Source organism: Cucurbita pepo, chromosome 4, assembly GCF_057944985.1.
Source record: "Cucurbita pepo subsp. pepo isolate OVF chromosome 4, ASM5794498v1, whole genome shotgun sequence".
NCBI lineage: Eukaryota > Viridiplantae > Streptophyta > Magnoliopsida > Cucurbitales > Cucurbitaceae > Cucurbita > Cucurbita pepo.
The window spans coordinates 3726126-3754105 of record NC_141801.1 but is presented as its reverse complement, the minus strand read 5'-3'; the positions used below and the strand labels follow the sequence as shown (position 1 = coordinate 3754105).

The 27980-nt window shown below is 37.3% G+C and overlaps 5 protein-coding genes and 1 pseudogene across 6 annotated transcripts; 3 read left to right on the top strand and 3 right to left on the bottom strand.

Moving 5' to 3' along the window:
• Positions 1 to 316: 316 nt before the first annotated feature.
• LOC111793032 (uncharacterized) lies at positions 317 to 4980 on the top strand. 2 transcript variants are annotated; one of them, XM_023674716.2, is made up of 4 exons: positions 320 to 563; positions 640 to 870; positions 972 to 1037; positions 4259 to 4980. In XM_023674716.2, the coding sequence occupies exons 1-4, from the start codon at positions 408 to 410 to the stop codon at positions 4415 to 4417; spliced, it is 612 nt and encodes a 203-aa protein (XP_023530484.2). In that variant the 5' UTR covers positions 320 to 407; the 3' UTR covers positions 4418 to 4980. The 2 variants fall into 2 exon arrangements, with proteins under 2 accessions (XP_086979338.1, XP_023530484.2); XM_087123212.1 differs by lacking the exon at positions 972 to 1037 and having other exon boundaries at positions 317 to 563.
• A 1287-nt stretch (positions 4981 to 6267) lies between these two features.
• Positions 6268 to 9184, top strand: LOC111793030 (tubulin alpha-4 chain). Its single transcript, XM_023674715.2, has 4 exons — positions 6268 to 6811; positions 7420 to 7654; positions 7761 to 8131; positions 8241 to 9184. The coding sequence occupies exons 1-4, from the start codon at positions 6719 to 6721 to the stop codon at positions 8892 to 8894; spliced, it is 1353 nt and encodes a 450-aa protein (XP_023530483.1). The 5' UTR covers positions 6268 to 6718; the 3' UTR covers positions 8895 to 9184.
• A 3110-nt stretch (positions 9185 to 12294) lies between these two features.
• Positions 12295 to 12958, bottom strand: LOC111793884 (pathogenesis-related protein PRB1-3 pseudogene; annotated as a pseudogene).
• A 6829-nt stretch (positions 12959 to 19787) lies between these two features.
• Positions 19788 to 20424, top strand: LOC111794008 (basic form of pathogenesis-related protein 1-like). Its single transcript, XM_023676109.2, has one exon. The coding sequence runs from the start codon at positions 19788 to 19790 to the stop codon at positions 20274 to 20276; it is 489 nt and encodes a 162-aa protein (XP_023531877.2). The 3' UTR covers positions 20277 to 20424.
• Positions 20425 to 24183: 3759 nt separating this feature from the next.
• On the bottom strand, positions 24184 to 24951 carry LOC111794011 (basic form of pathogenesis-related protein 1-like). Its single transcript, XM_023676113.2, has one exon. The coding sequence runs from the start codon at positions 24905 to 24907 to the stop codon at positions 24410 to 24412; it is 498 nt and encodes a 165-aa protein (XP_023531881.2). The 5' UTR covers positions 24908 to 24951; the 3' UTR covers positions 24184 to 24409.
• Positions 24952 to 27151: 2200 nt separating this feature from the next.
• LOC111793959 (basic form of pathogenesis-related protein 1-like) lies at positions 27152 to 27746 on the bottom strand. Its single transcript, XM_023676046.2, has one exon. The coding sequence runs from the start codon at positions 27733 to 27735 to the stop codon at positions 27253 to 27255; it is 483 nt and encodes a 160-aa protein (XP_023531814.2). The 5' UTR covers positions 27736 to 27746; the 3' UTR covers positions 27152 to 27252.
• Between the last annotated feature and the right edge of the window lie 234 nt (positions 27747 to 27980).

Here is a 27980-nt window from a genome sequence, read left to right as displayed (position 1 = left end):
ACACTCGCACGTGTGGGTCGTGTGTAGAGAAGTACTACACATCTAATTTTGTCAAGATTGAAAACAACTCCTATGTGGTTTTAACGATAGATTCTTAATCATGAGTTGCATGTGTTTGTATTCTCTGACCCCAATAGCGGATACTTAAACCGTGTGCTACTTCTTTTTCAGATAAAAGGAAGACAGACGACAACATCTTAATTTTAGACCATGACACAGTTGTACTCATTTTTCTTAAACTTAGATTAGAATAGTGTAGATGCCCATAACCACCGTATCAACCCTAGGTAAATAGAAAATTTGGGCGGTTGCAATGAATATAACCCTCAACAACTGTCAACCATCGTTTTTTGTTCAGCAAAAAACGAAAGCATCTGCAAACGGCTGCTGTTCTTCCACAGCTGATCATGTCCTTACCTGCCGCTCTTTCACCGCCGTCCCTCTATTCCATTCCTCATTCTCAGCCGCCATTACCAACCTCTCGGACCTCGATTCTCTCCCATTCCTTGCAAATTTCTCACACCCTCCTCCGGGCTTCCAGAAGAACCTCCAATTTCTCTCAGGTCCACCGGATTTCTCTTCCCCTCTATTCGCCTTTGTTCCTGTGTTTTTGTTCTCAATCTGCTCGATCTATTCCAGGGAGTTGATCATTTGGTGGACGATCGGCGCAATTGGAACCGCTCGATTAGCTCCGACTTCGACATAATCGGTGGCGAAGACGACGAGGACGACGAGGATGAGGAAAATGAGGAAGAGGATAGAAGTTTGGATCTATTGGTCCGGTTTGTTGAGAATGTTTTCAGGAAGGTCTCGAAGCGAGCCAGGAAGGCTGTGAGATCGGTTCTTCCCCAATCCATCCCTACTAAACTGGTAGATGTTTTTCTTTTCTTGTTCATAAATAAGATTACTCATTAAATTTTTATCTACGAATTGTGGTTAGTCAATTGTGCATTAGAAATTGATTTTCTCAGGTGGGATTTTCTGTCAATGGGGTACTAATGCTAGCGTTTTTGTGGATTTTGAAGGCATTTCTTGAGGTAACTGCATCGATATTTAGCCCTTTTATTGCGTTTAGGATTTCCATATGGATTTGTGTCCTCAGTAATAGATAGTTAGCTGTAAACTTTCATTGCAAAAGAGAAATGCGTGTTCGAAATTCGACTATAGTAATGCAGATATTTTAGTTTGGTTATGGAGAAGGTGGTGAAAGAATTGTTATGACACTTAGTTCTTGTTCAATTGGATATGCATGGCAAACGTAGCACCCAAAGAAGAGATTTCTTGTCCTTCGTTGAGAGATGGTATTTCTGTTAGGGAACTCTGGCCAGAAAGTAAATAGAAAACTTTTTGTGAAGAAGAAGAATTGTCGGTTGGTTTTATACATGGAATTGCTGGTCTTCGGTTCGTTGTCCCCCAAAAAATGAGCTGTAATTGTGGTATTAGGTCTATTTTCGTTAAATCGAGTCTCTTTGTAGCTTCTTTAGTATGGCTAATGTTCAGGGCTACCCCCCCTCCTAGATATGTCTTGAGATTGAATTCAACTTTATAAATCTTCTCATATGAACAGTCGTAGTAAACCAATATTGTCGTTGGAAAACTTTTCGAAACCTGTGAGTATCTCTTAAATTGACGGTATTCATACTGATTAAGGGTGTCATCTGCTCGGCTCTAGTTAGACGCTGGATATGGTTAAAAATGAACCTAAACGTCATTTGGCCTTGTTTGCTGCATTCATCAGAAGTAGTGAAAAGTACTAGTCCAATGATGTGGATTGCCTATTGAATTTGCTTGTGCTTGTGGATAGTTCGTGCTAAACTTCTCTGATGGCAAGATCTAAACGAGACAAGTCAGTCTTATCCTTCAGAATCACTGGCCAACAATAATATGATCCATCCGAATCACTGGGCGATAGTAACATTAGATATATGTATGCACTCTTCTGGAGGGTTTATTTACCTGCACACTAACAGTTTTTTTATCGGGATAGGGAAAAAGAATAAACCTAGATGGTATTTTATTGTGAGATCCCTCATCGGATGAGGAGGAGAATGAAACATTCTTTATAAGGGTGTGGAAACCTCTCCCTAGCAGACACGTTTTAAAAACCTTGAGGGGAAGTGATATGGAAGCTCGAAAGGGAAGCCCAAAGAGGACAATATCTGCTAGCGGTGGACTTGGGCCGTTACAAAAGTTATCAGAGCCAGACATCGGGAGATGTGCCAGTGAGGAGGCTGAGCCCCAAAGGGTGGTGTACACGAGGCGGTGTACCAGGAAGGACGCTGGGCTTCGAAGGAGGGTGGATTAGGGGATCCCACATGAATTGGAGAAGGGAACGAGTACCAACAAGAACACTGGGCCCCGAAGGGAGTGAATTGTGAAATCTTACATCGGTTGGGGAGGAGAACGAAGCATTCTTTATAGGGGTGTGGAAACCTCTTCCTAGCAGACGTGTTTTAAAAACCTTAAGGGGAAGCCTGAAAGGGAAAACCCAAAGAAGACAGGACAATATCTGCTAGCGGTGGGCTTGAGCCGTTACAGTATTTGACTTTGTTTGTTGTCTACTCAGAAGTAGATCAAAGTGCTGGTCTGTTGATGTAGATTGATTATTGAGTTTGATGGTGGTCCGTGGTTGTAGACAGCATGAATGAAATTTCTGTTATAGCGAGATATAGATAGTCGGAGTATTCGGCATCATCTGTCTCTCTAGTGGGAATAAGTGAAACTACAGACTTTGCTAGAGGTTGTAATTATACTCACGTAGTACTTTTTATTTTTATGAGAACTGCAAACCTTTCATGGATGAAAAATGAAGGATTACGAAGGGCATACAACAAGAAAGGCCCCACAAAAAATAGCTAGACTAAAACAAATGGAGACTTCAATCAAACAAAGAAGACCAACAGGGTAATTATGAAGGCCTTAAAGCCCAAAGGGAGATGTGGAATCTAACAAGGGACCACACCTCCTATTTAGGTCGATCAATCCCTAAAAGTTCTGTTATTTCGTCCTGCCCAAAAGCCCCACAAAATCACGCAAACCTTGGCTAGCCACAGAAAACGCGCCCCCTATCATAAAAGGGCGGGTGAAGCAAGAGTTCCTTAGTCAAAGAGCTACACCCTCCAGGTCGAGTTAAATGAAAATTGAAAGCCTGGAAGAAGCAACTCCAAACTGAGAATGCTTAGTCATAGCATCTCCCTGCAAGGTGGTCAAGATCCTCAACCCGCCCGCCTACAGAGAATACAACACGTAGGCCCTAACAGACCCATCTTATACCAATACACTTATAGCACTATTAGAGGATATGACTAAAGGGACAACTTAAGGTTGTATTTGACTTTTTTTTCTTTTTTTTAATCAATAGTGAGAAGTACAGGCCTGTTGGCGTGGATTGACTATTGAGTTTGCTGGTTGTGGTGGTTGTAGACAGTAGTGTAACAGCCCAAGCCCGGGCTGGCAGATATTGTCCTCTTTGGCTTTTCCGTTCCGAGAAGGTTTTAAAACGCGTTCCAAGGGAGAAGTTTCCACACCTTTATAAGGAATGCTTCATTCTTCTCTCCAATCGATTTGGGATCTCACAATCCACCCCCCTTGGGGGCCTAGCGTCCTCGCTGGTACACCGCCCGGTGTCTGGCTTTGATACTATTTGTAATAGCTCAAGCCCACTGCTAGCAGATATTGTCCTCTTTAGGCTTTCCCTTCTAAGCTTTAAAATGCGTCCACTAGGGAGAGGTTTGCACACCCTTATAAGGAATGCTTCGTTCTCTTCTCCAACTGATGTGGGATCTCATAAGTAGGCTTTCAGGAGACGGTCTAAAATTGTTCTAGTATAGAAAGAATTGGAAACTTTCAACGAGCTAAAACTAATAAAGGTCGATAGGAAGTTTCAGAATTTCTTGACAAAATTCGTTCTACGAAGATAACCATGGAAGAATAGTTTCGTTGATGTAAGAATACTTTTATTGATGTATTCTTGTGGAGAAAGTTTTTTTTTGCCATCGACTCTAGTGGTGTCATGTGTAGCTGAGGGTTAGATTTCTCAGAACTATATACTTCTAGCTCCTTTCTTTGTGCTTGGCCTTTATTTCTGCACGTCTTTGCTCTCTTCTAGCTTCAATTTTCTCAACAATACCACCTTCAATAGAGAAAGAACAAAAGAAAAAAGAACTTATTTGTATGAATTAGATCATATCTAATTTCCAACGTTTCCCCCTTCAGAAAAAAGAACACTTATTTCCTCTGCTGCTTTGTGAAATCTTAGGTGATATGCACCCTTGGAACTGCAGTGTTTGTGAGCATACTTATCATTCGTGGAGTGTGGACTGGCATCTTATATCTACAAGATATCCGCAGCCACAGATTCAATCGACTGGATGACGATCAGCACCATGCCTGGACTGGTGCACAACCTGCTTCCTGAATTCCTCACTTAACTACTTATACGTTATAAGTGACAAGGTTAGTGATGACACATAAAAAGAAAAAAAAGGAAGATAAAGATTAGAATAAAATAGGCTTGGTTTCATAGCCTTCATACTTATTTCATGGTCAGTAAATTATTCGTTCTCTAAACTTCGTATAAAAAATTGTTTTAGTCCTTGCCAAAAGTGTTCATAAATAGTTAAACATAAGTTTACGGGTGGGTTTCGAAACGAAATCGGATTTTTGGAAATGCTTTACGAAAATAGCTGCAAGGACTATAACAACTTTCTATGCGAAGTTTATGGACTAAAATAGTAAAACATTTTGAAGTTTAAAGATCAAAATAAAATATGCATGAAAGTTCGAATATCATAGTCGAGTTTAAACGAGTATAGCTGGAATTCTGTTCTCTATGATTCAATATAATTTTGTCCTTGTAGCTTTCTGTAGACTATGAAAGTATTTGTTCTTTTTGCCTCAAATCTTTAGATCATGAGTAGAAACAGCAAGGGAGGGTAGCTTCTGATGTAATATTATGAGGCAGATTTGGTGTATTATTTGGTTGTAATGTTTTTTTTGCGCAATGAAATTTCATTGCATTCGTAATAAAAAACGAAACGAAATGAAAGGATACCTGAACACATTGTTGTACTGAGGCTGAGTATGTGTTGTAGTACCGGGGCTGAGTACAACAGATTGTTAAGAATATAGTAAAAACACATTGTTACCAAAGCTGAGTACGACATTAATATTTTCGATACAACACATTAAGAACACATTGTTGTACTGAGGCTGAGTACGTGGCAATAACTGAAGCTGGAAAGAAGACGATATGGATGATTGATTATTTGGAAGAATTGGGCAAGAAGCAGCACAAAAAGATTCTTTATAGAGATAGTCAAAGTGTCATACTGTTGATGAGGAACCTGGTCTATCATTTTAAGATAAAACACGGAAGGTGATACAATTTCACTTGTAGGTTAGTGGAAGATGGTGATGTATTTTGAGAAGATAGAGGGTGCAAAGAATCTAGCAAACATGTTGACAAAATGTGTTGATGTTGGAATATTGGGGTTGTGCAAAGTGGTGCAGTGAAGATGCTCATGGATGGTCGTTTGAGAATGAAATTCTTGATTGACTAGATCGGCTAGAATTGTTAGGTTATGGAGCCTATTGCTTATTTATAGTTTATCAACGGTTATACATAGTAAAACTATATATGGTAAATGGTAAGTTATCATCAATAGTAAATAGTTATATACAGTAAAAAACTATATGTATTTATACGGTATCATATATATAGCTTTGAAAATGTACTCCTGTCCTCTGTATTCATGTAGATCTAGTGTGTGCGTTGTTGAGTGATCCTAACAATATTAAATCTTAGGCATTGAAATTCTTAATCCAAAAAATAGACAATACAAAAATATTGTGACACTAAAAAAAAATTGCATAAATCAATTGAGACTACACCTGAATGAAAACGATCTCGAGAATAGGAGTCTAAGTTACTACTTATACCCACAAAATCTACCTTCATTTTCAGTGGCTCAATCATGAGAACTCGAAGATTTAACGTAGTTTACTTAGAGCAATTCTATATCGGGTGTCGAATTCAAATATGCTGAAAGAACTCACTCTTAGAAGCGAATGATGTAGAGGAATGCCTGAGTCATCAGCGGTCGAATTCAAATTTCAAATTCTGATCCCAATCTCGGGCGTAGAGGGCGATACAAATACAGTCTCTATAATAGAAAAAAAAAAATTAGCATAAAAAAAAACACTATATTTTGTATTATTTATTTTTTGAGTAATAAAAAAACAAATGGGAATATTATTTTCCATATAAATCCATAGAAATGGGTAATAAATGGAAACAAACTTGTCAAAGACAAGCACAGCCAAATCCATGTTACCAAACAAGCCGCTCCCCTTGCACCTCACTGGGCCCTTTCTAGCGGCAAAATAAAGAAAAAACGGTTAAAATTTCAAAATCACTTACTTTATTTCTTAACCATGGTTAATTTCCTGCCCATTCAAATTCATTACACTTAACTAACCCTGGTTAACCTCCCCCTACTTCAGCATTTTCCTCCCTCCTGTTTTTCCAACTATAAAATGCCTTCTCCTTCTTCCTCATTTTTCATTGAAATGTATATTTTCAACAAGAAGGCGTCTTCATAAACGCCTTCGTCGTCTCCGTTTTCGATCTTCTTCTTCTGCTTCGCTCGATCGTGTTTTCTTGTTGTTCTTCTTAGATTTTTGCTTTAGGCTGCGTTGTTTTTTTGGCCGGAGAAAAATGAGGGAGTGCATTTCGATTCATATCGGTCAGGCTGGGATTCAGGTCGGCAATGCATGCTGGGAACTGTATTGCCTTGAGCATGGAATTCAGGTCTATCTCCTTTTTGTTTCATTTACGGTTCTTGATATATGTATTTGAATTCGTTTTTGTTTGAATCTGCTTTCGATTTTGTATATTTTCTTCTTGCATGTTTGTTTCTTCTTGATTTTTTGATCGGTTTGAATACGTTATTTACGGTACTTCTCTGTTGCGTGATTTTTGATTTGATGATACTTCGATCGCGTGCAAATTTTCTGGTTCTTCATCGTATAGGATTTTTTTTTCCCGGATTATTCGACTATTAGTTCTTGTGTTCATTCTTTATATCTTTCTATGAAGTATTCATCGGATAAGTATTTTTCTTATGTTTTCTGTTTTTTCTTTGAATTTTACCAAGATCAGATCTATAATTGCTAAAGTAGTTTATTGTTTATAAACAGTTTCTAGTTTTAGAACTTTCAAATCCTTACAACTATGAATAGAAACTATTATATTGAAAGGAATTCTATCCGAGTATTCTTTAACTTTCAAATCCTTACAAAAATGAATAGAAATGATTATATTGAAAGGAATTCAATGCGAGTGTTCTTTATTCTCTTTTTCCGTAAGAATCATAATGAAATTTGAATTTGACTTCCATGTTTTCTAAATTTTTTTAGCCTGATGGCCAAATGCCGAGTGACAAGACTGTAGGCGGAGGCGATGATGCCTTTAACACCTTCTTCAGCGAAACAGGGGCAGGAAAGCATGTTCCTCGTGCTGTTTTCGTTGATCTTGAGCCTACTGTCATTGATGAGGTGAGGACTGGAATATACCGCCAATTGTTCCATCCTGAACAGCTAATTAGCGGCAAGGAGGATGCTGCCAACAACTTTGCTCGTGGCCATTACACCAGTGAGCTTTTTAAATCGTCTCTTCCGTAATTATGTTCAATCAAAAATCGAATATACACCTTAATTTTTCCTGAATTGTAATGATAATTGGTAAACTTGTGTTTCAGTCGGCAAGGAGATTGTTGATCTCTGTTTGGATCGCATTAGAAAGCTCGCTGACAACTGCACTGGACTTCAAGGATTCCTGGTTTTTAACGCTGTTGGTGGGGGCACTGGTTCTGGTCTTGGCTCTCTCCTTTTGGAGCGCTTGTCTGTTGACTATGGCAAGAAATCAAAGCTTGGTTTCACAATTTATCCCTCTCCTCTGGTTTCCACCTCTGTTGTTGAACCATACAACAGTGTTCTCTCAACCCACTCCCTCCTTGAACATACAGATGTTTCTGTACTTCTTGACAACGAGGCCATTTATGATATCTGTAGACGCTCCCTTGACATTGAGCGACCCACATACACAAATTTAAACCGTCTCATCTCTCAGGTTCAGTTCAATATCTTCTTTGATTTTCACAATTTTTTTTTTTTTTTTGTTTTTTTTTTTGTAATGGTGATGAATTCTAATAATTGTTCATTGTTCTTTCAATGTTCAGGTGATTTCATCCCTTACTGCCTCTTTACGATTCGATGGAGCTCTAAATGTGGATGTAACAGAGTTCCAAACGAATTTGGTTCCTTACCCAAGAATCCACTTCATGCTTTCCTCCTATGCCCCAGTGATCTCTGCAGAGAAGGCATACCACGAACAACTCTCTGTAGCAGAAATCACCAACAGCGCTTTCGAGCCATCTTCCATGATGGCCAAGTGCGATCCTCGCCATGGAAAGTACATGGCTTGCTGTCTGATGTACCGAGGAGACGTTGTGCCAAAGGACGTCAATGCTGCTGTTGCCACCATCAAAACCAAGCGCACAATCCAGTTCGTGGACTGGTGCCCCACCGGTTTCAAGTGCGGCATCAACTACCAGCCGCCGACGGTGGTTCCAGGTGGTGATCTGGCCAAAGTGCAGAGGGCAATCTGTATGATCTCGAACTCCACAAGCGTGGCGGAGGTGTTCTCTCGCATCGATCACAAGTTCGACCTAATGTATGCAAAGAGGGCATTTGTGCATTGGTATGTTGGGGAGGGCATGGAGGAGGGAGAGTTCTCTGAAGCTCGTGAGGATCTTGCGGCCCTTGAGAAGGATTATGAGGAAGTGGGGGCTGAGTCTGCTGAAGGTGACGACGACGATCAGGAGGAGTACTGAGATGAGGAGAGAGGTAACCCAATTCTTGTAATGGGTTAGTGCTTGAGTTTGTGTTGTGTTGTGTTGTGTTTGTTTTCTTCTTGTTTTCGTTGTTTTTGTGCAGTCTATGGTAGGGGACTTAGTTGTGTGTCGAGTGTAGTTGGTAGGCACACTAAGCATTGTTGATAAATCCATAGTGTTTCCATTTGATTGAAATTTTCTGAAATTTGCATATTTGTTGTGATTTGTTTAGGATGTGATCTTGTTGGTTCCGATTCTTTATGGAAATTTTGATGGGTAAGTTTGAGTGATCTTTGGTTTCTATTTTAAGAATGATTCATGCATTTTTAAGCTTTGGGTAAGTTTGAGAAATCTTATTTAAGGTCCTAACCCTTGGATTGATCACTCTTATTTGTAATGGGAAGTGGTCGACCTTTATGATAAGGTAGTCCAATTCAATTTTTAATAGCACACTTAGATTCAACACCAATTAATAGTATATATATTGGAGAATTTCGTAGGGGTGAAGGCAAAACTTTAATTTTACCATATTCCAAATTAAGAGATTATTCTACCTGAATTGGAGATAGTTGTGCTTCCTCACATACCAAATTAAGAGATTATTCCCTTCCAAATTAAGAGAATATTCTACCTGAATTTGAGATGGATTTGAGATGGATGGTAGCTGGCCAAGGTGTCTTTTATCTTTCTACGAGGTGTTTTGAGGTGTCTGTTTCTGCGAGGTGTCTGTGTCTTTTATCTTTCTGCGAGGTGTCTGTGTCTTTTATCTTTCTGCGAGGTGTCTGTGTCTTTTATCTTTCTGTGAGGTGTGTCTTTTATCTTTCTGCGAGGTGTCTGTCTTTTATCTTTCTGCGAGGTGTCTGTCTTTTATCTTTCTGCGAGGTGTCTGTCTTTTATCTTTCTGCGAGGTGTCTTTGTGTCTTTTATCATTCTGCGAGGTGTCTTTGTGTCTTTTATCTTTTATCATTCTGCGAGGTGTCTTTGTGTCTTTTATCTTTTATCATTCTGCGAGGTGTCTTTGTGTCTTTTATCTTTTATCATTCTGCGAGGTGTCTTTGTGTCTTTGTGTCTTTTATCTTTCTGCGAGGTGTCTTTGTGTCTTTGTGTCTTTTATCTTTCTGCGAGGTGTCTTTGTGTCTTTGTCTTCTTGAATCTTTTTTGTTTTCGGGTGAGTCTTTCCTTCCTATGGCATATTGTTCCTTGCAGAAACCACCACGTTTAAATGGTGATAAAAGAAAGTTCTCTAAAAGAATAATAAACGGTCAATTATCTTTAACACTTACCATAGGCCTCTTGTTGACTATTTGATGATCTAAGGTTGAATTCGAAGAAAATATAATAGGAGCTACTACTTACATGGTTTTTATTTTTCTATTCGTGGAATATGTATAGAGAAAAGAGGACAGGCTCATTACATTCAAAAAGATATGTGGGAATTTTCTAGAAATAATTGTAATAATTGAGCGGGAAGGGATCTTTGAAGTTTTGAAATGAATGGAAAGACAATTAGTCTTATTTTCGGTATTTCTACTCAACAATTTTAGATCCTTCGTGAACCCTCAGGATTTTTTGTTTTCTTTTTTTCCTAGAAAGTCTTCTACCAATGAAGATAATATCCCTTGTATACTCGAGATCTCCCCTTGAACAAAATTGAGTACCATTGAGCCTCCCCGTAAACAATCGTTTATCTGTCTAGCACCCTGTTCTAACCAACTCTTCTTCTCTAGAGCACATTGCTAATCCAATGGAGCTTTACTTGACATGGTTAAATTAAGATAAAGGCACGATTCCGATACCATTTGTTGGGCAACGAATCTTCACAATGATATGATATTTGTCCATTTTGAGTATAAACTCATGGGTTTGCTTTTGATTTTTCTTCCTACCAATGAAGATAGTATCTCCTACATACCTAGGATCTTCTCTTTAATAGCCAATGCGGGACTCCAACACTTCATTACATGCTTTCGTTGAGTGTATATTTGCAGCTAATACAAAGATGACAACTTTTATTGTGTGCGTTTGTTGTGAAGTGGATTAGAAATCATGAACCTTCACAATAGTATTAGCTTTTGAGTGTATATTATTCGCTTTGAGTCTAAGCTCTCGTGACTTTACTTCTAGTTTTTTCAAAATGTTTACAATTGTTATATGAGATATATATACGCAACAATATTCTTTATGTTTTTTCTCATTTTCACTAGGTTGAATTTTTTAGAGACTAGCCACTAGTTTCTATTAGCTCAATCAAGCTAATCGTAGAGTTCTTATATTAATTACTTCAATACTCATGTGGACCATTGTCAAACGTATCAAATGAGAGAAGTTCACTGTTAAAGGGATAGTTGGAGATCCTCTAATAATCCCTACACGACACCATATATCATAAACATTTAGGGGATGACTCTCTTATCTATTTTTTCGTCATCATATACAAATGTGGATCCTTGTGAATCGAGACAAGTTCACTATCAAACGTTAATTGAAGACCCTTTAATAGTCTACAAATTGTATAAATATAAGGGGAATAACCTCGTATAACTAAAACATCATATGGGTCTATACCAACTCATCATTTGATACAAATATAGACATTTGCCAATTGATACAAGTTCACTATTAAAGGTTAATTAACGTCCCTTCAATAGTCATCATACGTGTATATCACTAATCGATAAGGTATATGGTCACTCATATGCTTAATACAAAGTATATCGTTTACTTATCACTTATTTAATAAAGTATTTCATCGATCCAACCATTTTTGTATTATTAAAACATTGCTTATAATAAACATATAATGCTTTGATATACGAGTTCTTACATCTTCTACTATCCCAATAACCCTTCTACTCGTTCTAGTTTAATATTTCATATATAATATAAGCAAACAAAAATAGGTAACCGCCCAAGCCCAAGCCCAAGCCCACACCTAGCAAGCCTACAGCTAGCAGGTATTGTCCTCTTTGGGTTCTCTTTCGAAATTTTCCTCAATGTTATTTAAACGTGTCTATAGAGAGGTTTCCATAACAACTCAAGTCCACTGCTAGTAGATATTGTTCTCTTTGGGCTTTCCCTTTCGGGCTTCCTGTCCTCTCTGGGTTTTCCCTTGTGAACTTTCCCTCAATGTTTTTAAAGAGTGTCTGCTAGGGAGAGGTTTCCATAACAGTTCAAGCCCATTACTAGTAGATATTGTTTTCTTTGGGCTTACTCTCAAAGTTTTTAAAACGTGTTTGCTAGAGAGAGGTTTCCACACCCTTATAAAAATGTTTCATTCTCCTCCCCAATCAATGTGAGATCTCACAGTATATGGCTGAATTGTCAAGTAGTTCATAATGCAAATATATAAACTCTGCTAAGGACGTTAAAAGATTAAGAAGATAGAACCGATATACGCTTGTAAGTGCACGATTTCATAATAATCATTGCTATGCAAACTTTCAAAAGATATAACAAGTAGGTCATTCGTGAATTGTTTTTATTTAGCAACTCATTAACATTGCTCTCTTAATACTCATTTTCGTTACTCTTATTTTAGTTAAAGCCCTTTCTCAATATGGCATTTGTCCGATGATATTGCCTCTTGGATCATAGTTGCAAGTGATGAATGTACCAGCATTATTCGCGCATATCACTTTAGCACATCCAATTCTCACTGAATTTCTCCACACCACTTGAGTGTAATGACCACACACCTTCCCAGCTGCACAGCTATTCGTGTTATAATTGTAGTATTGCTTCTCGGCCACCCATAGTTGAACTGCAGCAGTGCCTGATAAATTCGAGCTACCCCATGCAATATTCTCTCCGTAAGGGCCACCAGAGTGTATTAGCTGACAATCATTGATGCGTAAGTTAGCATATTGTTGAGCATAGCTTGCCACGGTTGCGTCCCATTGCACAGGTCCGACACCAACTAGAGCACGAGCAGCATTGTGGGCGTTCACGAAGTCTTGAGGCGTGTCTTGAGCGAGAGCGGAGGGAAACATGGCTACGCTCGTGACACAAAAGAGGGAGAGGGAGAGCTTGAAAAGATCCATTTTGGGTTTGGAGTTAGGAATTGGTAAGAAGAATTGTGTGGAGAATATGGGATGGCCATGGCTATTATTTATAGGCTTATGAAAATTTGGAGCATTCTATGAAGCATGAGATTATTCAAAGCATATCATATACGCAATTAACCTAACCGAGATGGACGGCTATCTTATTATAAAATAGATTGGTTAAATTAAATATTTTATTGAACCTTAATTGTTTATGGATAATATTAAATATAAGAAGGAAAAAAAAACTTTAAACCCGATTATATTTTTTCAGTTCGATAATAAATATCTTACTTATTAAGCTATGCTCGACTCCTTCCTTTGGAGCCCTCGAACAAAGTACACTCTTTGTTCGACACCTAATAAGTTTACGATGGTATGATATTGTCCACTTTGAGCATAACCTCTCGGGATTTTGCTTTGGGCTTCCCAAAGTCTCGTATCAATAGAGATCTATTCCTTACTTATAAACCCATGATAACTCCTGAAGTAGTCAATGTGGGACTCCTTCCCAACAATCTTCAACAATATCATCACTAAGTTGATTCGGACTACACCGATTATGGTTATGTTCGTTCGAAATATGATGAATGGAAGCATATCAAGCCGAGACTCTAAACAAGATGTCAACAACATTAGCTCCTACTCACATGAAAAGTCCGTTAACATCTAGAAATCGATGAGAACTTCGTGCTCAAAATAACTCCACTAAAGTGACATTCAAATAATAAATAAAACGAGATTTCACATATGATAAATAACGTACGCAATTAGCTAGTATAGAGCCATCCAATTTTTAAGTCGATCCCCAATGAACAACCTATTATATGCTATCAACCAAGAGACGAACGAATGCTTTGAAATATTCTCAAAAGAGCCTAGCCTAATGCTCACATACCGAGGTCTAATAACCTCTCATGCAATAGCTACCGAAAACTTACTTGAATGATTTGAGCATCAAAAATATGACAATGGAGCTAATTGGTAGCCACAAATCCAATCACGTGTAACATTCGTGTTCATGCATATCTAACTCTAGGCAAGTGTGTTACTTGTTAGACATTTTTAATGCTAAACCGTTTCAAACATTTTTTTTCCAACTAAGGGAAAGGATATATCGGGCATGTAACGAATTCAATCGTTAGTTGTACCATGGAGTCTGTCGATAAGTGCTATTGAATTTTTTTTATCTACTTCATAAGTTTATCAAACTTTATGTTCAAGAGTTACGACATGAAAACATTTAGAAATTTGTTTATTTATTATATGTTTTTTCCGTATTTATAACGAAATTTCGAGTAAACTTTTGAATATTCTGTCTCGATTATTTATGTTTATATGGTCATTTATTTTCTCTTTTGAATTTTTAATTGACAATGACGTACACTCTTCGTAACGGCCCAGATTCACCTCTAGCAGATATTGTCCTATTTGGACTTTCCCTTTCGGGCTTCCCCTCAAGACTTTAAAATGCGTTTGCTAGGGGAAGGTTTCCACACGCTCATAAACGGTGGTTTGTTCTCCTCCCCAACCAATGTGGGACATCACAATCCACCCCCCTTCAAGGCTCAGCGTCCTCGTTGGCACTTTTTCCTTCCTCCAATCGATGTGCGACCGCTCCCAAATCTACCCCCTTTGGGGCCCAGCGTCTTTACTGGCACACCGCCTCGTGTCTACCCCCCTTTGAGGAGAGAAGACTGGCACATCGTCCGGTGTCTGGCTCTGATACCATTCGTAACGGCCTAGATCCACCGCTAGCAGATATTGTCCTCTTTGGGCTTTCCCTTTCGGGCTTCCCCTCAAGGATTTAAAACCCGTCTGTTAGGGGAAGATTTCCACACCCTTATAGATGGTAGTTTGTTCTCCTCCCCAACCAATATGGGACATCACAATCGTTGATCTAGATTTAAAAAATTTGAATTATTACGGTGCCGAAATGTTGAGATAGTTAAATTTATCATAACCCATCAACTTAAACTTTAAAAAATTGGCACGAAACTAAAATTTGAGTTTAATTATAATTGTTTAAGAAATTTGGTAGTTTTGCAAGGCTCATTGCTACAATAAACTAAAGTTCTCTACTTTTTATAAAGGTAATCCATGGCTTCCTTCCTCATTTAGGTAAAGCACGTGGGAGTTCCATTAAAGATGCAAATTATATTGAGCATAATATATATTATATTACACTTTCCATGGCTTACCCGACGGTGACTGCAAAGTGTCAATGCCCAAAGGAGATGTCATTGTTCAAGATTCATCCACTTGAACCCTTTACCACCCATTTACGAATACTCACTTTAGAGCTCCTTTCCTCATTCAAACCACCATTTAGCTTATAACTTAGGAGAAAAACAATGTATTTTCTTGTTTTCTTCGCCTTTTCGACTAGTATGGAATACCTAGCGACCACGATTTGGTGCATTCTAATGGTTCTTATGGAAAAAATCGAACATTAACCAGTTGAATTGTGCTAAGATTAATGGTATAGAATGAAGATGGACGCTCTCAATGTTTTCCCCCCAAACAATTTGGAGTTTGGATGGAGAAGGCAGGCGCACGAGCCAGCTCTTCGGTGTGCGGTCGAGCTCCTCAATGCAACGTTCAACTCCATCAGTGTGCATACGCCTCGATTGTGGAATGATGCGATGTTCTGTTTAACTCGATCAGCTGAGTTATGGCACATTTCTTCTATGAAATGATGTTCAATTGTGGTGGAACTCTTCCACGAGGACTCGAACCGCAAACATAGACCTGATCATGTTGAGATTTATGTCATAAAATCTATTGTAATTAATTATTTAATTTTTAATAATAATTTAATATTATCAATGGTATGAAAATCCAAAGTTATTAATGTAATGTAAATGATATATGGTTGACATGCAAGAGAATCACGTTCAAGTAATAACTTAAATGATCTATAGTATATGAATAAGGTTGGATGTTTTATACCGGTAACACTATTGATACAACCAATTTTGTAGTTGTTACAAATGATTTGATTCAAATCGTTCATATGGAGACATGTGAGTGGGAGTATCGTGTATAATGAGTTTGTATAAGACTAGACGAAGAAATATTTAATCTCTCTTTATAAATCCGTTACTTGATAAGATTAATATTTCACATAATGATCATTTGTACCTCCGTTTTAATCTTGAGTTAGTTTAGAACTCGTACATGTGAGGGCTTGTCCTATGATTTGCATGGGTGAGAATGACTCTTACAGTCAATTCAAAATGCCGTACCATTTTAGAGACTTAGACCAAACAAGGAGCTTGGAACATAATATCACGAGAGATGAAATTCACTCATTTTCATATAAGGAAAGTGGATGAGTGGTTCTCTCAAGTGTTGATTTCGAGACAAACAATGTGCCCCACTCTCTTATTGTGCCTGAGATGAACTTGTTTATTTATGATTAAATCATAAATAAATTGTTCAGTAGAGAATCAATGGTACTAAGGTACAAGATATAATTATAGGGATAAAACGGACTTTTGACCCATCGGTAATTATGAAGAACTCGTAAAAGATTGATTTGTTTGTAATGATTATATCAATTGACATAACTTGTCTTACCGTGCATAAGAGTGCAACTCTAAGTCTATTGTCGAGTGACCTAGTAACATATTGGAAATTGATTAATTAAATAGTTTAATTAATTAATTTTGTATCATTAGAGCTTATGATCGTTAGGTTCATAAGGTCTTTCGGCTAATTAATAGTAACACTAAAATGTTCAATTTAATTAAAAAATTGAAAGATTCAAATTAATATTTAATATATTAAATATTTTTAATATAAATAGAGAAATCTATATATATAAATATAAATATTTTCATAAGAATATATTATTTAGTAAATATTCTAACATATTTATAAATAGAACTTTTGGCTTGGGTTAAGAATTGGCTAAACACTAATTCTTTAGTAATTTTGTTTCAAGAGGCTCTAATAAGTTTTGACCTTGTGTTCGAGTCATATCTAGAAAAATCTGGTGGAATGTGGAAGAACTTCTACTTTATTGGAATATTTCAAAGAGGTTTGCAATTTACGATTTTTACGTAGAGTTCTTGCGTTCATATTTATTGCTTTCTTTTAATTCTTAATAAAATCAAAACATGAAAAGTTCATTCCCTTCAAATCATATATGCTAAGTTCAAGGAGATGTTTCTCAAGAAATATTTAAAATAAGTGTTACGATTCAAGAAAAGACAAGAATGTCTAAATATTGAACACGAAGACATGTGAGTGGAAGAATACCATCGTAAGTTTACTAGAATGTCTTAATTTTCCCATGGCCTGATTAACACATAGGAAAAGAAGATGGAATGGTTCGGTATGGGCTTAAGACCTAAGGTTCGAGGAGTTGTGTATACTCATCTCCCACCCGACTATGCCACAACACTTTGATTAGTAGTGGCGTTCGAACATGATCAAAGGAAAGAAAAAGAAGATAGAGTCGACCCCACAACCCCAACCAAGACATCACAATATCAAGGTGGAGTTGGACAAACACAAGAGTAGAAGCATTTGCAAGATTGCCCATGCAAGAGAACATTGTGTACTAACTATGGACAACATCACGTGGGATCGTGCAGATTTAAAAATAAAGTGTGCTTTAACGGTCACAAAAGACCATGTAGCCTTATGTTGTCGGGAAGCATGGAACGTTATGATATGACATATTTATGGAATATGAATGATATGATATGATTGACATGCAAAACGACAAACTAGTATGAAATACAACATTGACATATGCATGAAAGATATGATAAACGATATGATAAACGATATGAGAAAGATATATACGAAACGCTAGCGGGGTTGTATTAAAAGAGAATAAAAATGGAAAAATGTTGGGACCTCATGCATTATTGTGTGCTCATGCATTGGGGGATACCCCTATTCCTTCAAGATGGTTCGAATGCATACACTACTAGGCAGGAGAACGATCATTATGTTTGACATAATGTTGCCATGATGGTCGCTACTTCTAACGGGTGTTCTGCATCGAGAGCTACCAGAGAATGCTCGCTCGATAAGAAAAGGAGTTCAGGAGGTATGCGAACCTACTAGTGGGTCCATACTTGCACTTTGGGCCGTGTGTATGAAATTAATTACATATCCAAACTATCTGTTAGGATAGTCGTACGAAAACAAACTGTTATGATAGGTCCTATTCATAAAATTGTATATGTTTGCATTTAACTCCAATAGTGGGGTCACTTAATGAGTATATCTTTAAATACTTAAACCACGTGCTACTTGTATTTCAGGTAAAGGTAAGACATTCTTGTACGGCTAACAATTGCATCCTACTTCGATGACATATGCATAGAGTAGTCACATTTATTCTAGAATAGGATGTTTTTAATTTAAACGTCTATTTGTTTTATTTACTCTTCTGTTTTGTCTTCTTAAAAGTATTTTCAAAACACGTAAGTCCATGTCTATGTTTTATGAAGGTTAAATGAAATATTTTCGCATTCAATGTTTATGATATATATACCATAGCGACCTTAAATTAAGTAGAGAATTTAGAGTCGTTACACGACCTGTTTGACTAGTTGCAACGTACATAAAATGAATTTAAATATGAGTGAAATTAATTATAAAAAAAAACAAATCTTAGTTAAAATTAGACGTGCGTAGGAGTGGTAGGGAGTTTAGTTGATTAATATATATATATATAATTTCGGCCAACCAAATTATTTGTATGGCAAAATTTTCAAGCATGAACCGCACTATCTGAATGGTGAATTATTTGGAGGAGGCTCCTTTCTTTTTTTTTAATAAATTTATTATACCGTTCATTTGTTCTACTTTTGTTTATTTATTTTAATATATATAAGAATATAAGATTGAGCGGTTTCGGTTCATGCCGTCTATTCCGACCCATTTAGATTATTCAATCTAAACCATATAAGTTGAGTTGGATTAGACGTTTTTTTTGTTTGGATTAGTTCATAAGTTTTTTTTTTTTTTTTTTTTTTTTTGTCGGGTCAACCCGACCAACTAAAAAATAGGGTTGTAATCCAATACAACTCTATCATACTTTTAAAATTATTACGAAGATTAAGAATATTTTACGTTTGTAATTGATGTTAGTTATGCGTTGGGCTTTACCAATATTTGATATTTGAACTTTATCAGATTTTCGTTATTAATATAACATGTATTCTCGATAAACAAAATTAAATAATTTAAAAAAATCCAACAACCCAACTCAACTAAAAGAATAAAGCGTTGGATTGAGTCGAGTTGTGAATTTTATTCAGGTTGTTCGGGTCCTCAACCCAACCAACCCTAGATTTTGATTTGGTAAAAAAACATGTTGGATTGAGTTGTGAACTCTGCTCAAGCTGCTCGGATCTCCAATCCAACCAATCGCAGACTTTGATTTGGTCTAAAAGATTTCTTCAACTCAACCCGTATACTCCTAAAAAATATATTAAACAATTATAATAGCAAAAAATAAATTTATTAAATGAGTATATAAAATTGATACTATGAGGACAGATGAGATCATTTTTTAAGGAACACATGATTACATAAATAAGAATTTCCTCAATCATTGGCTTCATTTTAAGATTTATTTATTTATTATTTGAATTAAATTATTTTACACATGACACGTATTGAAATCAACATTATCAAAGTCAATGTCTCTAATTTCTTTTTATTTTTTTAATTGATTATTGAATACACGTCTAATATTCGATTCAAAACATTTGATATGTAATAACGATCATCACAAAGTCGAGACGTTATATAAATGCACCATTTCTCTAAGCCATTTCGATCACCAAACCATTAATCACATTTTGCAAAACACATCAAAATGGATGTATTCAAGATTTTCTTCGCTCTCATTTGCGTTTCGGGATTGTTTTTAGTTAAGCCATCTCTCGCTCAAAATTCACCTAAAGACTATCTCAATGCCCACAATGCAGCTCGCAAAATGGTTGGCGTTGGACCATTGTTTTGGGACCGAAAACTAGCAGCCTATGCTCAAAGCTATGCTAATAAACGCGTGCGTGACTGTAAGCTAGTGCTCTCGGGTGGCCCGTATGGCGAGAACCTTGCATGGAGTAGCGATCGTAGCCTCACAGGCGTCGGGGCAGTGAAGCTATGGGTTAGCAAGAAGCGATTCTACAATTACAGGTCCAATAAATGTGTTGGTGATCAGAGTTGTCTAGCCTACACTCAGGTGGTTTGGAGACGTTCGAAGAAGCTGGGATGTGCTAGAGTTAAGTGCACCAATGGTGGTACTTTTGTGATTTGCAGCTACAGCCCTCGAGGCAACATTTCTTCTCAACGGCCATATTAAGTAATTTGTTTCTTTGGGGCTTAAAAGAAACCAAATAATTGTGTTTGTTTAAGTTGTTTTGTTCAACTCAATCTTAAACTTGTCGATGGATAAAGATGTCTAGTTATAGACATGTGATAGTGTTAGAAGTGTGTGAAGTGATGGATTGATGGTGTGTCTTTGTAAGCATTTCTTGTCAAAATATTTTTTTTCTCCCATAAAACCCTTTTTAGATCGGAAAGGATATCATTCTAACAATCTAACGGTTTAACAATTTAGACGTTTGAGTCAATAAGCTTGACTTGATAAAAAAAGTTATATGCACCGGGAGGGATCCTCTAAGAACTCACATCGGTTGGGAGAGAGAACAAAACATTCTTTATAAGTTTAAAATTTTTTAAGGGAAGCCCGAAAGAGAATGGCTAGGATGTGCTAGAAACATGCATATCTACCTTAGGTGTAACGACCCTAAATTTCTACATATCTAGAGTCGCCACTAACGTCTCATGTTCATCTATAAAGCGGAAATATAACTCTTACATGAACATCATTTATAACGTAAACTTCAAAAACGTTTAAAACAATTTCTTCTCTGGAAAACACAGCCATGGTCTTACGTGTTTAAATACAAAATACTAAAATTTAGAAAAAATAAAAACAAATACAAATACAAAGTAATTTAAAACAATGGAATGCAAAATAACCTATTCTAACTTAAAACTAAGAATTTAAATATGAATCTATCCTACGCACATACCACAGTCTCTGCTCGCGATGCCGCCGTCCTCCGTACAAGTGCGCCTTGCTCTTTACCTGAAAAATGATGTGGCACCCGGCCGGAGTATTTCAAAGAATACTCAGTAAGTGGCCCCACTATAGGGGTCATGCAAATGCAAACACATGCAATCATGATTTAGGGACCTATCTCTAATCATCTTAGGGGTGGCCTCCAGTCTCGGACAAATTGGATGTGTAGTACTTCCCTACACACGACTCACACGTGCGAGTGTGAATCCCCAGGGCGCTCGCACACCCCCTGGACCCTCTGGTAAAGCTAATCTGTAGCGACGTTCGGAGGTCAGCAGAACCCCATAGTGTCATGCACCTCATGAACACCCTTATCTGTGTGCTTTCGCACCTGTGCGCATACGCACTCATCATACGGTGCGCGTCCGCACTCATCATCTCTAGGGGAAGTAGCCCTATGCTTATGAACATACAATATGCATGAGGTTCCTCTAAATCCATCATAATGTCTCTTCTGACACAACCCTCTAGTCTCATCTCTTTGTTACTCTAGGTAACACATACTCGTGGATATTTATATTAATATCATTTTCACGCTCTTAGGGTTGTGTCCTATGTCGATCTAACGACATGATGCAATATGACACTCATCATCATATAGCATGCTCAATATGGAAAACATCATCATATTAAGGTAAACGTCACGCAATCATCATACTCATCATATTGCCACAAAGTGCATCAAACATATCAAGTACGACATTCATCAAAATATATATATATATACTGAGCACATCATCTATCGTAACCCACACATCATCATAAGTCATACATCATCATAACTCATATACTGCATCGTATGACATAGTTCATACATCATCGTAACTCATACAAATTTTAGCCTATCTTATAGTAAGGTCACTTACCTGATTAGCTTATACGGGTGTCACCAATTTATCCGTAACGAAAGTTTGATTTTTCCCTTTGTATCCAAGCCAACCTATAAGAATCCATGACATCAATTTTAAGTTCAATTGTCTGACTCTTACAATGGTTCATGTGCTAAATTTCATGTGAGCATTAAAGACTTTGCATGCATAAAGTCTTAGAACGTTATACTATACATCTAAATATATATACATATTTTATTTATATTAAGATTTCATTTTCTATTTTTTATCTCGAGTGACTACTTTCTTGTGTTCTTATATTTTTTCTGTACTCTACTTTTTCTCTCAATTTTTGTTAACACATATTCTTGACCAATTTTTAATTTATTCTTACTTAATCATATTATTGGTATTTACATGGATTCTTACTCTCAACTCTTCCCTTTACTATTTCTCTTCTCTCTCTTTCTTTATTTATTTATTTTTTTCTTCTTTTATGTATTTTTTTCCTTTAATTTTTGTTAACCTTTAAAATTCACAAATATCACAATAAATTTTCTTTCGGAATCTTCGTTAATTTTTTTTTGTACATCTTTTTTTTTCTGTATGTTCTGTATTTTTTTATTCTGTTGACAAATATTTGCCTCATTGGTTATTTTCTATGACCTAACATCATAACCAAAAATCTAAATAACTTGACAAGCGAACAAGAGATCTAATTCTGAATAATTAGGAGGAAATCTGATTCTTACGGATTTCTTGAAAATGAGAATCTCCAACTCTCCTGAGGAAATCTGATTCTTACGGATTTCTTGAAAATGAGAATCTCCAACTCTCCTTGTAAATCTAGTTGTTGGTATTTTTTTTTTCTTTTTTTGGTGGTAGGAACCACCTTTCTTTTTTTTTTTTGGTTGTAAAAATTGGAAGTGAAATGAAAGGTATGATCCATGAATATTGATACTTATATTCCATAAAAAAAAGTATATTTAATTCCTAATTAATTTTTCTGATTCACCTGCTCTAATATCTTTTCAAGAGGATCAGTTAATAAAAAATTTGAATATCCAAAACTAAAATAGAATTTTCTTTTTCTAGTCTTAATTATTCTTAATTTTTTGCCACAAGGTGGTTGAGGAGAGATAGTTTGGGAGAGGAAGAGGGGTGAGTGGAGAGTAGTCAGAGGGAAAATTATCCGTAGGGTTAGAATATGTATGTTTGAAAGATTAAAAGGCAATTTAGATGAGAATATATGTTTTGGAAAATTATTATACTCACCCCTTTCCCCTCTTTTCTTTTTCAGGTGTTCGGCTATCAGTCAGTGAGGAGTGTTCGAGAGCTAAGCGGTCAAAGATGAAGTCATTCTAAAGCATTGGTCCACTTTTTTTTATCCAAGTCTTATATATTTTGGTTTGTTATTGTACCCCGAACTTGTCTCCCAATTTGTAATAAATTTGAACATCTCATAATTGGATTTTTATCCACTTATGTTCCAGGCTCACTTGGTGCTCTTATTGCTCCTAAGGTTTCTTTGGCCGAACGTTTCTAAGTTTGGCTTCACCTAAAATTGATCTTATAACCTATTTGTGGATCCACCTCACTTAATTATCCTAAAATAAATTGGAGGAAACTAATTGGGTATGTGATATGGGTAAAACGAAAAGTAAAGCCACAAGGGTTAGTGTCAAAAACAGGCAATATCATATCATTGTTAAAATTGTGTGGAGGTTACATGTCATTTGTCAAATACCTATCTACGCCTGTGGCAATAGTTGCATGATTTGATAATACACCAATGTGTCCTTGTAACTAAAATCTTTTCTCCTTTACAGTAGGTCCCCGAGGTTTCATTGTCCAAACACATATTACAAAAACAATGATACTTTTTATTCTTCACTACTTACCGGGGTCCCCAGCTAGAACCACACGTGCAAGTTTCCTAAAATATGGCTCGTCCGTGCTTTCCGAGGAGCTGCCTGTGACTCAGCATGGGAGAAGGGGGCGAAACTGCACGCTTTTGTGTCTATAGCATTGTCCAAGTGAATAGGCAAGGCATACCACGCAAAGCTTGATTTCAGAGGCCTGGGCTGCTTCCTTTTCTAGCCTGCCAACAATTTGATTTAGATGTTAGGACAAGTCCCACGAAGTCTAGGCTGGCTCCCATCTCCATCTCGACTGGCATCGTGCTCTCGAGGGGTGGAGTCCTAGAGCAAACTACTCCTTGTTGTGTTGCCCCAATCCAAGGAAGCACCGAGCAATAATAGATGTTAACATAAAAAGATTGATTTACAACATTAAAAATGAAACATCAATCTTTGATCTTTATCAATATAAATAGAAAAGTCCAAAAATTATTGAAGAAAGTTTATGTGTTACATACAAAAGATGACTCCATGGCCAGCTTGTTCCTATATTATAAAATATCAAAATTTAAAATTAAAAAAAAAAAAAAAAAAAAAAAAAAATCAACCATTTATTAATTCTTTTCTTCATATAAACTTTGTATCCATTGAAAAAAATTTAGTATGGACGTTGCTTAATACTGTCGGCCGAAGGGTAATAACAGCATATGACAAAAATCCAATTGTTTTGGCACTTCACTTGGGCGCATCCAATAGATGTGGTATTCTTCCAAACCAACTGTCTATAATGGACGCAGTGGGTAGGGTCGTTTCCACACGAATTGGAAGCGTGGTTGTAATGTTTCTTCTCGTCGGCCCAGAGCTTCACGGCTGTCTCCGCCGTTATCCCTTCATATCCCACCGCTAGGTTTTCGCCGTAGGGTCCTCCAGAGTGCGACATTTCGCAAGTGGCGATCTTTGATTCGGCGTACTTTTGAGCATAGGTAGCCAATGTTTCGTTCCATTGGAGGGGCTCGATGCCAACCTCCGCACGGATGGCATTGTGAGCGTCGACGAAGTCCTTGGGGCTGCTATTGGCCATGGTGGGAGTTATGGTAGTTAGGGTTAGGGCTATTCCCAACAAGCAAATGGCTTTGAGAATGTTTGGGGAGGCCATGGTTTTAGAATGTGGCTTGTTGTTTGAAGAATGGTAGATTGTGTTGGTCGTGAGATTTTGGGTTTGGTTTGGGAGTATTTATATTGAGATTAGAAATGGGATATGTGGTGGAAGATAGAGCATGTTGAGATAATAGTGGAACACCAAACAAATTCTCATATATATCTCATAATTCATCCAATTTAAAGTTCTAATTCATAATATATTTATTGTGTGGATATCACAATTTAAATTCTTAATTATGAATGTCAACCCATTAAGATTAGCTCATGGCAAGGTGTCGATAGCCCTTAGTTTTCGAGTAACCATTAGGCTACCTTAACTCGGGATGAGATTTGGGGCAATTCTTGATTTTCAAAGAATCAGGATGCTACTCGAAGATAAGTTGTTATACGTACGAGTGTTACATGGTCTGCGTTGGGATGGGTTGAGCGATTTTTTTGACACAACCCAAAAGTTCGGGTTGGTTGGATTGGTAACCCCACCCAACCCGAACTTTTCACCACAGACCTAGTAGTAGTGTGAATGGTGTCACCAGAGTCTCCACCTCCTATCTCCTTCAATACGTCCCTTAGTACTAGCAGCACCATGCCAAGTGGTAGGAGTACAGTAGCAGTGTCGTTGAGTCAGGTCGAAGTTAGATAATGTAGTCCATCAAGGCAACCACATGCCTTTACTCGGTGGAAATGGCCAAGGGTCATCTGATTAAAGACTGCACTATAAACGCATAAAGAGGGGGGTGTGGGACCATGCAGACAATCTAGTAGCTAGCAAGCACACGGGGTCGCACATCACATTCAGTGGTGTAGCGGTTTTGCTTAATCCAGGGAAATAGTCGAGAAAGTGTTTACCCAAATTCTCAAGAGGAGCTTGGAGAGTGAAGTAGGACAAGGTTAACCGAACCCCCCTAAAATTATTGCATTACTTCCTCTAACTCTATTTTATTTAATTTTGAAATTATTATTATGATTTCTAAGTTTTTCTTAATTTTCTATTCTTTTCCTATGTTTTACATAATTTTCTATCATATAAAGTCATCATGTCATCATATAACGCCCTCACATCATCATATAACATAAAGCATAAATGACACGTGGAAGGGCCACTGGCCACATGTCGTCATACATAAGACAAGTTTTCTGACCGAGTCGATAGTAAGGTCATTTACTTGGTTGGCCTTAGCCGAAGTTTTATCTAGCTCCAAATTTGATTAGATGTTTTTCATTGTTTCTAAAGTATTTTTGGCCCTAAAACTAAAATAAAAAAATTTCGATATTATTTATGATGTTTTTTTTATATATATACTATCGTTAGAGCTGGCTTGCATAGTTGTTTGACTCGTTTGCTAGTTGGCAAAGGATGCTCCCATTACTAGCCATATAGTTTGTGCTCTTAACCTCCTAATTTAAACATTATTATCCATTCTCTAAAAGACACCCACTTATCTTCATGCCTTCCATTTGTAATCCAACATTCATTTTAAAAAAATTACTCCTTTTCCACGTCGATAAATTGATATCTTATTTACTAAGTTATGTTGAGATTGACAATCTCTTCAACTATAACTGGTATATTGTGAGATCTCACATCAGTTGGCGAGGAGAACGGGACATTTTTTATAAGGGTGTGGAAACCTTCCTTAGCACATGCGTTTTAAAAACATTGTGTAACAGCCCAGATCCACTGCTAGCAGATATTTTTCTATTTGGGTCTTCCCTTTCGGGCTTCCTGTGAAGGCTCAACTATCCATGTGGCTGAGAGCCCTCACAGCCCAGACACTACGACGCAATTATCAGGGGTGCGCTTTACCACTGAGCTAATAACCCGTCTAACAGGTCTCCCGCTGGGGCCCACTATGCCAAAAAACGAGAGGAACCCCATCCCTCTCTTTCCTTTTTTCGCCCCCAACGACCCAAACTCACTGTGCATATATTATCCTTTTTGGGCCTGCCCGAAAAGTTAAACTTGGAGTTGGAAGTCTTCTTTCATTTCTCGATGGTGAAGTAAGACTAAGCTCATGAGTTTATTATCCTAGGTCAGAACAAGTTGATAGGATCCCCTTTTTTCGCCCCATGTTGCCACACAAGAGGGACATCTTATATATATATTGATAACATAATTTTTGTATATTATAATAAACACTCCTTAACTAGACAAACGATCTAGTTTTATCTTAATTAGTAGCCAATTTGATCATAGTTTAGCTGATCATCACCGATACGTTAGAAATTCAAAACACATCACATCCTTGAATGTCATAAAGGAACAAAGGTGGGAGCCATGAGAAACTTCATGTCTATGCATAATATGTATTCATGCCATCAAATTTTCAATCTCTTACAAGTTCAATAAGGAAGCTGGCCAACATAATTGCCTGGAGGATCATAGTTACATATAACAAAAATCCAATTGTTGCGGCATTTCACTCTAGCACAACCCACATGCTTGGTGTTCCTCCACACCACCTGCGTGTAATGGCCACACTCATCTCCGACGCATCGGTTCAACCGGTGATCGTAGTATTTCTTCTCGCTCACCCAAAAGTTCACTGCCTCGACTGCAGTCATCTCCTCGTACCCTTCGGCTAGATTCTCGCCGTAAGGGCCATAGGAATGTTGCATCTCACAATTGCCAATCTTCTTGTTAGCATAAGTTTGGGCATACGCAGCTAAGGTGTAGTTCCAAGAGACTGGGCCGACCCCGACCCTCGATCGGGCGGCGTTGTGGGCATTGACGAAGTCTTGGTGGGAGTTTTGAGCGAGGATGATGGGGGCTAGGACTAGCCCCATCAGGGCTATGAAGGAGAGAAGGTTGGCCAATAGTGCCATTTTTTTTTGTGTCAAACTTGCTTGTGTTGTTGATGGAGTCCTTTGAAGTGTATTTATAGAGAGAATGGGAGAGAAAGTCTTGCAATTCCATTATTTACTTCAATCAAAACTTAACATTTTGAAATTAAATCCATCCCATAATTTACCTAATCAATATTTAGTATATTGATAGTAATTTATTCATTAAAAAAATATAACCACTTAAACAATAATTAAACTATTTAGATCAGTGTATTAAATTCGTA